We start from the raw sequence: 13,663 nt of genomic DNA, 5'->3' as shown, positions 1-13,663 counted from the left end.
TTTCAGAAACTCTGTCATTTAGCAGAGAGAAGTGAAGAGAGTGGGTGAATGAGACAGTGGAGCTTCAGATGAGAAGAATGGAGAGAATGTAAGTCCATTTCCCACCACTTCCTGACGCAATTTTCCCTCTTCATTCCCGCCCCGGCTCACTTCTTCTGTAAACAGGCTCACAGGTCAGTAAAAATACATAAATATAATTACAAATTATCTATGGAATTGTAAATGCTAATAAATTTGTACATTAACCTCATCATGTTAATATTTATAGATCAATTCAACTTCGATTTTTTTCTCGATCTCTACCGTATCAATGAGCATGTATTTTGTGTTGCATGCTTACACTTTTATTCTTCATCTCACAGTCTGTCTTAAGCTACAATGAACCCAAAGGAGTCAGACCCATCTGAACACATTTCACCTAAAGGATCTGCATCTCCAACAAGACTTTCCGTCGACACACCTTCTCTTTCCTCAACAGGACTCTCGCCAAGTCTTAGCCCTTCTTCTCCATCTCGTCTCTCACCATGTCTGGTTCCTATATCCACCTCGCCGTCTCGCCTCAGTCCAACGTCTCATTTCGTTTCATCTTATTATCCCGTTCGCTTGTCTCCTTGTCCCACACCTGACCTGTCTCCATCACTCAATCGTCTGTCCCCCTGTCATCAGCCTCTTTCTTCATCCGTCGTCTTTAGAAAGCCCATCCACATTTCTTCTTTCAGTCAAACTGGGAAAACCTTGGAACACCAGAAGCACAGTTATCCAACCTGGTATGGTTTCAGTTTACTTGCAATCGACTATTTGTTATGTATGTTATATATATATATATTTATTGATATATTGATATATTTCTGTATTTGGCATTACATTTTTACATTTTTGTTTGTTTCTTTGTTTATTATTATTAGTATTATTTTTTGTGTGTGTGTTCTCTGCGGTTCAAACCCATGACCTTTATGTGGCTGATGCAATTATTATTATCTTTTCAATATATTTATTTTATATTTAAAATATTTGTAATAATTTGTTTTTATTATTTTATTAACAGTAATACTATTGAAATTCATTGTAAACATTTATTTTTTTCCGCTTTCTCCTCTGGGTCCATAGCATAATCAAAACTGTGGATACGTGTCTAATTGTTCCACATCCAAAATCAGAGGAAACCATTTCTCACATGGAGCCAATCATAAACGAAAGTTCAACAACATCTGTTAACAAAAACGAACCATTGCATTCCCTTGATATGCACGATAAGCAATGGTCCGAAAGTAAAATATCTCAAATCAAACCCATTTCATCCCCTGAGAGACGTGCCAGATCAATCCCCATAACCAACACGAGAAATCACAACAAGCAAACTGGCCAAAAACCGGATCAACTGTTCAGATCTCAACACCAGGAAGCACTAAATAACCTGAATTCAAACGTCACTGGAGTTACCAAGCCTACAAAGTTTGAAAGCTTAATCCCTCACATCTTAAAACATGTTGAAAAAAGAAGACCACAGACTTCAGCGAGCTTCCAAAAGAAGCGCCCGGATCCCACTCTCGTTCGGATCCGGCACAGCTTGATAAAAACAGGGAGAATTGTAAACGCGAGCGCCCAGATCTCTCATCTTGAGAAGAAGCCAAGCAGGGAAGAGAACAAGCCAAAAATTCAACGTCCATCTGTGGAAAGGCTCCCACTTCCTGTTTACTCCAAGGTGAGATCCAACTTGATGTGTCAGAGCGGCGTTAAACATCAGATCCACAAGAAAAAACTACCGCAAGCTTCAACGGAAGCACTGAGTCAACCCACAAAACAATTGAAACCTTCAAATTCAACCACACACAAAGATTCTCTAGGGATTCCTTTAACTTCACCTTTGAGACAAAACTCTTGTCAATCAAGCAGTAATGACAACCTTACGTCCAAATCTAAAATCACAGGATTACAGTCAGACACTTCCATCACTTCATCCTGTTTTACATCAGGTCAGTGCGGCCAGATAAGCTGCTTCCAGTTCCCTTTGAAGAGCCACAGATCATCCACCTTTTGCGGTCAAATGAGCAGAATCTGTAGACCTGTGATCAAAAGAACATCAGAGGCGTCTTACAGCAGACCAACATACCTTAAATCTCCTCAAGCATGGAGAAAGGTTTCAACTGCCGCCAACCAAACCGCAGGGGGTAATGAAAGGGAGTTTAGCAACCTTACAGATTCAGATTCTTCAAAATCTTCTTCAAGTGTGGCAACCTTGCAAGACGATTATAGATGCTCACAGATACATGGAGGTTCACGCTTACACAAAAAGCGTGCCGCTAGTTGTCGGATTAAATATGTTGGGGAAGAAAAATGGCAGGCAGCTGTTCAGCCGGACCCCCCTAAACTGCTGGGCACATCTACAGAGTTCCCAAACACACACAACGAATCTGGAATGAATGAATGGGTTTCCCAGACTCCAAAGTCCTTATGTAACACAGACAGCGTCAAGAGTACAGCATCTGAACAGACGCTTCAACAGCACAACGCTGCAGATTGTGAGAGATTTCCAGGAATACACTCTGTGCGGTTAAAAGAGCAAGACCACCTGTCATTGCCGCCATCTGTAGTCGAAGAAGTGAGGAGAGGATCTGAGTTGGAATCTTGTCCTGGAGAGTGTGTGTCAGCAGGTGAGAGCAAAAACAAATAAATTTCATTACAGGAAAAGAGCTAACATTCCAAAAGTTATTTGAAGAATGCAATTTTAAAAAACAAAATGTCGTAGTATGTCAACATAAACATGTCAAATATGATGTATCAGGAAGGTGTGCTATTTTTATAATTAAACAAAGAAAAAATCACTGTAAAACTGATCTATAAACACATGCAAGTGTTTTATTCTAAACAAAAAGCACAAAAAACATTTACAATTCTCATCTGATTACAATTATTTATGATTTGAGTCGAGTACAAAAACATCCTGTCTCTAGTTACTTCTTGCTTTGTTAGGATTGTTTATTGTCAAGCATTGAAATAGTTAGAAATGCAAATGTTATTGTGGGTTTTCATACTGAAGAACACAGATCACTGTTTTTTTTACTGTGTTTATAGGATAGTCCTGCACTTATCAATATGGTTGTGATGTTGATTTAATGGTCAGTGTCCACCTTGGAACATCTTAAGCATTTTAACTGTCCGGTAGCTTAACAATAAATTGTAATTGTAAAACAAGATGTAACAAATAATTATATTGAAAATAATAGAATAGAAAAAATATGTAAAGTAAAAAAATTTCCCCTATCAAAACATTTGCATAAAATATATAAAAATATTCGCGAAAAATGTAATCTTTTCATACATATTTTCATTCAGCATTTCATATATATTTTTTGCAACATGTCCCTTCTGCAGCTCAATAGTATACCAATATTATTTGTATATATATATATATATAACCACTCTATAAAAATAGTGCTATAGCACTGAAATATGGTGGTTCAGTGGTTGACTAAGGTGCTATATAGAACCGCTGAAGAACCATACAGGGGCTTAACAGGTTCTTTATATGGAAACAGCTCTATATTGAACCTCGGGCACCCAAAAGCACCTCTCAAGAACCAAGATATGTTAAAAGTGGAACGATTATGAGCAAGAACCACTTTTAGTGCTATATAGCACCATTTTTTTGATAATTGTATGATAACCATTGTATAATAACCTCTAATTATCTCATTGAAAGTAAAAATTGTTCACAAAAAAAGACCTCCGTGTGACATAATGATTAGGATGTTACGTCACACACAAAAGGGCAGAGCACTGTCAAGTCAAGCTGCTTCTGACAAAGCGTGTTGTACTTCAGTGCTACTTCACATATAACATATATCCAGATATTCGTAATTATGCAAGGATTTGTTTAACATATACCACAATAAACACACGACAAAGGAAAAACTGAGCAGAAAAAGAAGGTTAAACTAGCAGTCTGTCTTATCATCCAGCGCAGCCCCGTCTGAACAACGAGATAAACACTGACACGCACTCGACGGCGCTTCAAATGCCGCAAACACTCAATGTTAGACAGAGAGGCGAGGGTTTCCCAAAGACGTCAAATGTGAGTAGGTTGTGATGATAAAATGTGTAGTGCAAAATTAACCTTTAGTTAACTACAATACTGCTAATACCAAGTCGCGTTCTCAACGACTCTAACGTTATCTCGTTTTGAGTGAAACTCGATATGCAGCAAAAAATGTGTATTTTCTGCCTCTTTAGAGTCCCAACAGGTGGCTGGACTTTGAGGTTCAAATGAATAAAATAAGCTGGTAAAATAAAAAATAGTTACTTTACATTTTGATTTAAGATGCACTGTTGCAATGGCCAATATTATGTAGGCCTACAAACGTTTTGCGATCATTTAAAATACAAAAATATAGTAAAACTATTAATACAGTATAAATATAATCATTTTAATATCTCCGAAATGCCTCTAGATGTTAACGTGACAATCTGGCTCAACTGTATGCGACCTGAATCCCAGCTCGTCCCGCGCACTGAGCATGCGCGCTGCATCGGCCAGTCTCCTCGTTAGTTTCCGTGGTAACGGCAGAAAGGGTGGAGGAAAGAATGAGGGGCATCGAGCTGCGAACAGAAAGCCTAGAGACGGAGTGAAAGAAAGCGGACACATGATCATCCCCTAACGCTAGCATACTTATTCTTTGAGACGTTGCGAAACGGCGTGAAAGAAAAGAAAAAAATTCCAGCGATCTATAGGCCTGCAACAATAGAAATAGGTAGGTGGGAAGATTTTCTTTCATTGCTCCTTGTCATACGGAAGCTTTGGATGTAAATAAATAGGACAAAGGAGCGTGTGTGTATGCACATGCATCATTCGCATTTTACGTGACATTTGCAGAAATAGTGTTTGTATGGTGCGATGTCACCATGGGATGCGTTTAAAAAAGAGCGTCTTGGCGCGTGGGAAAGGTCGAGCCCCGGGGTGATAAATCGGATAAAGAGATTTGTTGAGTGGCTTCTGCTAATTCAAAATTTGTTTTCTTTTTCATCCGGGTTGCATATGGTGTTAATATGGGCTAACAAGTTGAGCTGCATTGGGAAAACTGAGGGCTATTTTTGGTACACATAAAATGGAACATAAGCCCACACATGCAGTATGCCTGTATATATTTTTACAAACGTTATGCATAACAATCCTTGTATTTATTTCTACAGTTTACAGTTGATTTGAACATGCAATTGTTGACATAAACAAAAACTGATCGTTCATGCATTTATTTAGTATTTTAATATATGAAATGGTTATCATGCGTTCTTTCGTGCAGACATGTCAGAAATTGTCCCCCCTGAAGTGAGACCCAAACCCGCTGTCCCAGCAAAGCCACCTCATGTGGCCCCAGCTTCTGGTGTTCCCTTTCTGCCTTCACCCCAAGGAACGGGGCCTGAGGGTCAAGGGTCGGGTCGAGGTTCCGCGTTGCTCGGATACATCGGTATAGACACCATCATTGAGCAGATGCGCAAGAAGACCATGAAGACAGGCTTCGATTTCAACATCATGGTGGTTGGTGGGTGAAGGAGCCATCAAGTTTCTGTTGACTTTATGGCATTATTTTGACATTATTTCTTGCTCTCTTTCTCTCTCTATCAGGACAGAGCGGTCTAGGTAAATCCACTCTAATGAACACCCTGTTTAAGTCACAAATCAGCAGGAGGAGCTCGAGCTGGAGCCGTGATGAGAAGATTCCAAAGACTGTTGAAATAAAGTCTGTATCTCACGGTAAGACATACTGATCATGTGACTTCTATACATTAAGCTGCGTTTTCGTGAGCACTGGATGCACAGCAGAGTGCAGGGAATGTTGATGCTCAGCATCCGCTGGTTTGTTGCATCCGCATTTAGTCAGTCGGTGCCATAGGGAAGACCTTTTCAGTGGACAAAAATAGACGTCATGGGATTATGTTAACGTTTGCTGTTATAATCAATACACCAGAGTCTGACACTGTGCTCCAACATTTGTTTTCCGAAACATAAAGTTGATTGCGATTCCGTATACAGAGAATCAAAATGCCATGCCTTTTACAGGCAATAAACCTTTAATGCAATAAGACCGTTATTTGTTTCATGAATTTATAGCAGAACTTTAGGTGTTAGGGCGTTAAACAAGATACAGTCCAGTGATTGGCGTGTGTTGTGCCCAGGGCATGTGAAGAGGCTACACTGTAAAATATTACCGTAAAAATACGGCCAATTTTAACGGCAAAATACTGTTCTTTTAAAAAACGGTTTAATAATGTTAATTTACAGCCATTGATCTGTAAATTAATTACTCGCTAGTAAAATTAGAACATTCAACCGTAAAACTGTTTACGGCATTTAACCGTAAAGAGCTGTATAGCAAACAAAGGCAATCAGAGTTAATCTTTATTTAGTCTGGATTTACATTTAAACAGAGTAATTCAAAACATTACTGTGATAATTTACACAATCCTTTATTACAAAGTAAAATAAGTTTGCACAGTAAGAAATATACAAGTTGTACAATTTAACTTTGCCCTCAGTTAAAACAATTTCCCCATGGACAAATAATTAAAGGGATAACATAATTAAATCCCCTATTTAAAGGGTTTTTTCAGGGGTGAAACAAAATGACCCCATGTTTTACTCAACCTTAAAGTATCGATGATCCTCAGACAAATACAGTCGATGATATAGAAATAAAGTTTGGAAGAGAAAGGCTAACGGGTATGATAACTCAGAATGTATTCATAAAAAATACACACTTTAACAGAGACATCACAGCCAGCGGTGATTTTCAGAAAGACTTACCGAGGTGAGGCTGCGTTGGGCGGGGTGCATAAGTGAAATCGACTCACTTGTCCGAAACAGTTGGAGCAAATTTTTTAATAGACGCTATCTTTATTAAACGACAGCAGATCTGAACTTTATACACATACATTCTCGTCTAAACAACTCTCAAATATACATTTTGTTACACAAAACAGTCATATTTTGAAGCTCTTGGCTCGATGACAACAGTAACGTTACTTGCGCAACTAACGTTAGCTAATTTACGGATGACGTTTTTACAAGTCAACGAGAACACGAGTACGCCAGGAGACGGCCATATCTTCCAAGACACTGTCAAGGTAAGTGTTTTTATTTGTATTTATCTATTATTTTATTATATTGCGCTTCGAAACTTATATATTTTGACTGAGCTGCGTGGCGCGAATTACCTAGACTGACACACAAACCAGAGAGTTCTCAAATGGCCACCACTGACGAGCATCAGAAGCGGTGCGGAAGGGGGAAACTGTTAGATAATTCAACGACACTCCTTGACTAAAAGTTGTAGTAGAAACGTTACAGATTCAATCTCAAATTGAAGCTATTTACAAGGTAGTCGATCATGGGAACTAAACCAGTCTAGTTGCTCTCCCCTCCCCCACCGCTTGGGTTCTTACTCCGCAGCACAAGAGTCAGTGGCGGACCTGCTGAATGAATTCTAGTCAGTGTGACACCTCGCGGTTTTCGTAGCTGCATACATTTCATTTCAAGTCTCGTCTGAAGAAACTCATGGGATTCAAGTTTGATTATTAAATGAGTTTTGTGTCTCCACACACACGTTCTGTTGCAAATACGGTACAGTAGACTGGTGGTTTGCTTCGTTAAATTGGCGATAAGCGCGTGCAGTACAACGTCGATATATAACATAATAATTTACTTAATAACTTCAAATAAAGTAAAAAATACAGTTTTGTGTGTGTTAGCGCAATATATTACATGTGTGGTATGCTTTTGTACGTTAGCTAGACCAAGAAGACTTGGTAAATTGCCGTAAAGTGACTATTACCTGAGGTAACGTTAAATCCCTCCAGATATAAATGAATGAAATTCAGACTTGTGCTGTTTCGTGGTGTTAAAGATAAGCAATGTTTTTTTGCAAGCTTTGTGGACACATATGTAGTACTACACCTGCATTTCTGAGACATATGCATGTTTCTCATGTCAGGTTTAATTGTGCCTGTTTGCAATAAGTAACTCACTGTTATCCGATCTGTGTCAGTGACCTTATTTGAATTAACATCTAATGTTTTTTTTGTGTCAAGTCAGGTGTAAACTCTGAAGGACCTTTTATAAGCACCTTAAATCACACATTAGAGACGGGAGGAATGAAGACTGTTCTGTCCCAGACGGATAACACAGAGATGGCCCACCTGCTTATCAATCTTCAGCGGTCCCGTTTTCAGGAACATGAAGATGGACTTGTTTTATGCATTTTCTTTCCACTAGTAATTTATTAAAATTTCTGTATTGAAGTAATTTTTTTATGTTTTTCCATGTATTGTGTTTTCTCTACAGGTTACTGCATCTTCATCTGATGTTGAGAAGACACTCATTCTACCTGCCAGTCCTCGTCTGATTATGCTCGGTTAGTGTCACCGGTAACCGGTTGTTCAAATGAAGCAATCTCAAAGGCAGTTTATTGAAATTATAATGTAAATGTTTTTTTTTTTTCATTTTAGACATTGGAGGGCAGGCAAATGTTGTAAGATGGATGCTTAGTCTAGAGGGCCGTATTATATTTGAGTGTACATCTTCCATCTGCAGTATCAGGAGGAGGCTTGTTGCACTTAAGAATTTCTTCAAAGGTACGACCTCTAAGAGTTTTCCATCCTTTCACTGTTTAGTGTATATAAATTCTTCAATCAGAATGATTAACAAATGGTTATTGTAATCTGTGAAAATTTGTTGAACCTAGACGCTTAATTGGAATTAAACCAGAACGAGTCTCCAATACCTGCAGAGGAAAGGTCTCCAAGAAGACCGGCAAGGTGGTGAGTAAAAATATTCATCAGTTAATCCAAAGGTTGCCTCTCTACTGAATTGCATTCTGTTATAAAAGCAGGCCGTTTTATTAAGTAATGTACTCTGTGTTGCTGAACACACCGCGTTTTTATAATTTTGAGCTCCATTGTCTTTCTCATGGATCAGCATAGTCGTGGCTGTTACACGAAAATTCACAAGTTACACGAGCAGAGCATCATCATGCAACAAGTCTGCGTTATTTTTGGGGCAACTTGTTTGACGTGACCATCGACACACAGTGCGCATTTCATTCATTTTAAACACCGTGGCGAGACTGTAGCTTTCCAAGAGTAGGGTTAGAGATACCTTCTATAGATACTCTGCTTAAAGTTTTTTTTTCCTATCTTTCAGACTACCAGCATGTGAAGTTGGTCACAGATGGTGGAAAGTTCTTTGCCCATTCAAGGTTTAATAATACAATGTTTTCTATTGTTTAAGAAGTTTAGATAATATGTCTATAGACTGTTCTTTTTGCACAGTATCTGTTTATGGAGAAATAATAATAAATTTGTATCTGTTTAAATATGTCTATAGACTGGGTTCTTTATGCACAACATATCTGTTTGGTAATTTTATGGTTCCTCTTCTCATCTTTGCGAGTCTGTTGTTTAATTTATTTAAATAAAAAGCATTCATTCAGAAACTCTGCTGCTAGTATTTTACTGAAAATATGCTATTTAATAAAACTGTAAAATGATGGTACGCAGCTGGAAACCATATTGCCAGTACTTTACCGTTAATTTACAGAAAGCCGTAAATGAGTGAAACCGTAAAATTACGGTTCGCAGCTGGAAACCCTGCTGCCAGGATTTTACCGTTAATTTACAGAAAGCCGTAAATGAGTGAAACCGTAAAATTACGGTTCGCAGCTGGAAACCCTGCTGCCAGGATTTTACCGTTAATTTACAGAAAGCTGTAAATGAGTGAAACCGTAAAATAACGGTCCGCAGCTGGAAACCCTGCTGCCAGTATTTTACCGTCAAATTACGGCAGAATTTTTTACAGTGTACGTGGAAAATCTCAGATGATGACTTTATGAGAACAGCTGGCAAGATAAATAGTATGTGATGTATCTAAATGGCGTTTAGAATCAAGGCACTGAAAGAAGAAAGAAATATTGCAAGTCACGTGAAAGATTATTTTGAATCATAATCACATTGTGTAATAATCTGACCTGAAGGGACATTTCACACAAAGTTTAAAATTCTGTCATTCCTTTCTCTTACTCACCCCTCTGTCACAGTAAATTTGTACGACTTTGTTTCTTCTAAAGAATAAGATGTTAGGCAGAATATCTGTGTCTAGTTTTATACAACAGAAGTGGAGGATTTATTCTAGCAGGCTCCAAAAAGGAACAAAAAGTACCCTAAAAATAGTGGAAAAAAGATGGAAATATAGTGCTTTGTGTAAGAACAAAACCATTGATGTTAAACCTAACTGGTATACATACTGTATATGATCTTGTATAGAATGTTTATTTATTCTCCTTTTATTACTTTTATACCTAATTACTGTTATCTTTACGATTTGTTATTGTGATTTATGTTGATTTTTGTAGTGATTGAGGAAGGCGGAGTAAAGATGAAGTTAACTGTTGTTGACACGCCGGGTTTTGGGGACCAGATCAACAATGATAACTGGTGAGTAAGTATTATGTGATTTATCCGTAAAAGATAAAGAAGTAACCCAAGATGATATTTTTTTTACCCAATTTACCATCTGAAAATGTTTTAAAATGCTACCGCATCACAATTTCCTAGTTTGCTTAAGGCACGCTTGCATTTTATTGCCATATTACTGCATCATATTGCCCACCCTCAGTTATTAGAACCGTATATGTTTTTTCTATTGATTGCATTTCTTTCTATACCACTCCTTACGGGTTTTAATTTGTCTCTGTTTGAAAGTATATTTAAACATTAGATTTAAATATAATTTAATAATCTGTCAACATGCTAAAACATTTTTTTGTATCTCTAGCTGGGAGCCCATATCCAAATACATCAATGAACAATACGAGAAGTTTTTGAAGGAAGAAGTCAACATCGCTCGCAAAAAACGCATCCCAGACACCAGACTTCACTGCTGCCTGTACTTCATATCTCCAACTGGACACTCGTGAGTTATTTTGGTTTAGTTTTTTAGTATTATTGTAGTTTATTAATATATTATAATATATATATATATATTTCTCTTTCTCTCATTATTTTTAGTTGAATTTCCAATAAATATTTTAGTACGTCACCATATTCAGTTTATTGTTAAAGCAACATTACTAAATTTCGTTTAGTTTCTGTTCAAATATTATTTAAAGGGATAGTTCACCCAAAAAGGAAAATTCTGTCATGAATTACTCAACCTCAAGTTGTTCCAAACCTGTATCAAGTTCGTTGTTCTGTTGAACACAAAGAAATATATTTAGAAATATGTTAGCAACTGAGATTTCAGAGGCACCATTGACCACCATGGTAGAATCTTTTATAAATGGTAGTCAAAGGGGACCCAGAACTGTTTTGTTTAACTCTCCCTTTAACCCTGTTGTTTTTTTCTAAATCTTTGACTAAATTGTAAGAGTCACGAGACCTCTAGCACATCCTATTTCCATGTTATAAAATCTTAACCTATCCATCTATTAATCACATCAATTCCTCTCTTACTTTTCTCAGGCTCCGCCAGCTGGATATTGAGTTCATGAAAAATCTGAGTCGTGTGGTCAACATCATTCCTGTCATCGCGAAATCAGACACGCTTACTCCTGAAGAGAAAACTGAATTCAAACAGAGGGTGAGAATAAAAGCAAATTAACAATAAACGCCATTGATCATAATATAGCATTCAGGTTACTGTCAAGAACCCAGAGTATGTTTGACCTTTGCAATTCAATTCAGATTTTCTCATACAGATTCACTACATCTCCATGATTTTTTACAGGTCAGGAAAGAACTGGAGGTCTGTGGGATCGAGTGTTATCCACAGAAAGAGTTTGATGAAGACATGGAAGATAAGAGTGATAATGATAAGATCAGGGTAAGAGATCTGTTTATCCCCTTGATCTTTTTTTTTCCGTCTCTCTCTTCTTTCACAATATTTATGTCCCATTAAATATGTTTGTCACAGGAAGCCATGCCCTTTGCCGTGGTGGGAAGTGACAAAGAATACCAGTTCAACGGCAAACGTGTTTTGGGGAGAAAGACGGCATGGGGAATGGTGGAGGGTGAGTGAGTTTTGATTTTTTTAAAGATATTTTGCTGTCATGCCATATTTGACCATCAATTATTTCATGCACATTAGCTGATAAAATCCGACACGCCAACGATTAAAATTTCTTTCTATTGTAGTGTTAAATGATCCAAATGACATTATAACATGTCTAAAGGCACACCATGCAAAAAATTAGCTACTATTTTCTTTTTTTTTTCTACAGTTGAAAATCCAAACCACTGTGAATTCTCCTTGCTTCGTGATTTCCTGATCAGGTAATGTAAAAGCCTTTCTAATTATCGTAAACCATTTTTCATTTTAGAAGTTTCTAAAATAACATTATCGTGTGCTCAGGTCTCACCTCCAGGACCTGAAGGAAGTTACTCAAAACATCCACTATGAGACGTACCGAGCCAAGAGGCTCAACGATAACGGAGGTCTGCATCCCATCTCCTCATCCGGCAACAATACGCAAGAGAGCAACCTGTGAGGAAAGAGCTAGAAATAAAGTTTCTCCTTCATCAGCTGTGCATGCTATGAAGTTTTCATTGCTGTGGAGGTTTTGTCCTCATACTCCTTTTAACTCCCTGTGGAATCTGTCTGCATCTGTTGTTGCACCACCCTGGAAATTTAGAAAAAGCCTTCCCCAGTTGTTCAGCTCAGTTAGTGAGCGAGACTGTTCGTAAAAATCTTTGCCTGGGTCTCACATGAAGATGAACAGTCCTGCCTATTTTTTCTACTTTTGTCAAAAATGTGTTAACAGTCAAGACCTCTGTTACACACTTTGGTCAGTTAAGATGTAGTTCTGTAGGTCAGTATCTGGAGGATCGCACTGCCACTGCAGTCCCAGTTTACTCTTATGGGCCTTATTTATTAAAACATTTAACACATTGTTAGAAGCCACACATCTTCTCAAGTGTTTAAATTGTTAAAGGTTTTCGTATCTTTGGCCAGGGTACAGCAGCGTTTCTCTACATTTTCTAGATTCTCTATTTTCTTTACTCTTGCTGGGTAAATCTGCCGAAGCAAGTATCAGAGGACTCTGAATTGACAGCATTTTGGTACGGATCATTCCAAACAGGTACAACAGTGCATGCCACGATTGACAGCGGCTAATGTTTTCATAGCTTCACTAAAGTGGCCAAATAAAAATTCAGAATTGAAAGAACACTGATTAAAACGATCGGTGCCTTTTGAAAATTTGTGGCTTTGAGGTTTTCAGCACATTTTTTACAGACACCCCATGTATACATGTATGTGCGCCTGAATGAGTACAAAAGTTTGCATACGTTTTTCAGTCTGCCTTTGGTTTTTTTCTAACTCTCTTCACTTACCACCACCAGTGTGTTTTTCATGTGTGCCAATATTTCCACTTGTGTGTATTTACTTTTACTTTCCATAGCATCTCCTACGTGATCTCTGCACATATTGATACATTATCAATGTAGAAACTTAAATCTGCACATACATGTTAACAGTGATCTTAAATCAGTTCACCACACGGTGTGAAAAAAACAACCCATGAATTATGAAACATTATTTATATTCGAATTTTTGTTGTATTTATTGTAATACTTGTTTTAATTGAATAAACCTGTTTGCCATAATTGCCCTTACTGT

General features: G+C 37.7%; 1 protein-coding gene across 2 annotated transcripts; it reads left to right on the top strand.

Moving 5' to 3' along the window:
• Positions 1–3,972: 3,972 nt before the first annotated feature.
• Positions 3,973–13,655, top strand: septin3 (septin 3). 2 transcript variants are annotated; one of them, XM_079462922.1, is made up of 11 exons: positions 4,021–4,072; positions 4,449–4,748; positions 5,298–5,537; positions 5,621–5,749; positions 10,401–10,482; positions 10,823–10,960; positions 11,509–11,626; positions 11,774–11,869; positions 11,960–12,056; positions 12,267–12,318; positions 12,398–13,655. In XM_079462922.1, exons 3-11 carry the CDS (start codon positions 5,300–5,302, stop codon positions 12,531–12,533), a joined length of 1,086 nt encoding a protein of 361 aa, XP_079319048.1. In that variant the 5' UTR covers positions 4,021–4,072; positions 4,449–4,748; positions 5,298–5,299; the 3' UTR covers positions 12,534–13,655. The 2 variants fall into 2 exon arrangements, with proteins under 2 accessions (XP_079319049.1, XP_079319048.1); XM_079462923.1 differs by lacking the exon at positions 4,449–4,748 and having other exon boundaries at positions 3,973–4,072.
• Positions 13,656–13,663: the final 8 nt, after the last annotated feature.

Source organism: Barbatula barbatula, assembly GCF_947034865.1.
Source record: "Barbatula barbatula genome assembly, chromosome: 8".
NCBI lineage: Eukaryota > Metazoa > Chordata > Actinopteri > Cypriniformes > Nemacheilidae > Barbatula > Barbatula barbatula.
Note: the sequence above shows the minus strand (reverse complement) of the source record. Positions and strands in the feature narration are given on the sequence as shown.

What these genes read in the sequence shown, in the direction of transcription:
- septin3 (XM_079462923.1), top strand. Translation starts at nt 5,300, where the DNA reads ATGTCAGAAATTGTCCCCCCTGAAGTGAGACCCAAACCCGCTGTCCCA. An exon ending in AATAAAGTCTGTATCTCACG is followed by an intron (nt 5,750 to 10,400) that starts GTAAGACATACT and finishes TGATTTTTGTAG; the next exon opens with TGATTGAGGAAGGCGGAGTA. An exon ending in CTTCGTGATTTCCTGATCAG is followed by an intron (nt 12,319 to 12,397) that starts GTAATGTAAAAG and finishes TCGTGTGCTCAG; the next exon opens with GTCTCACCTCCAGGACCTGA.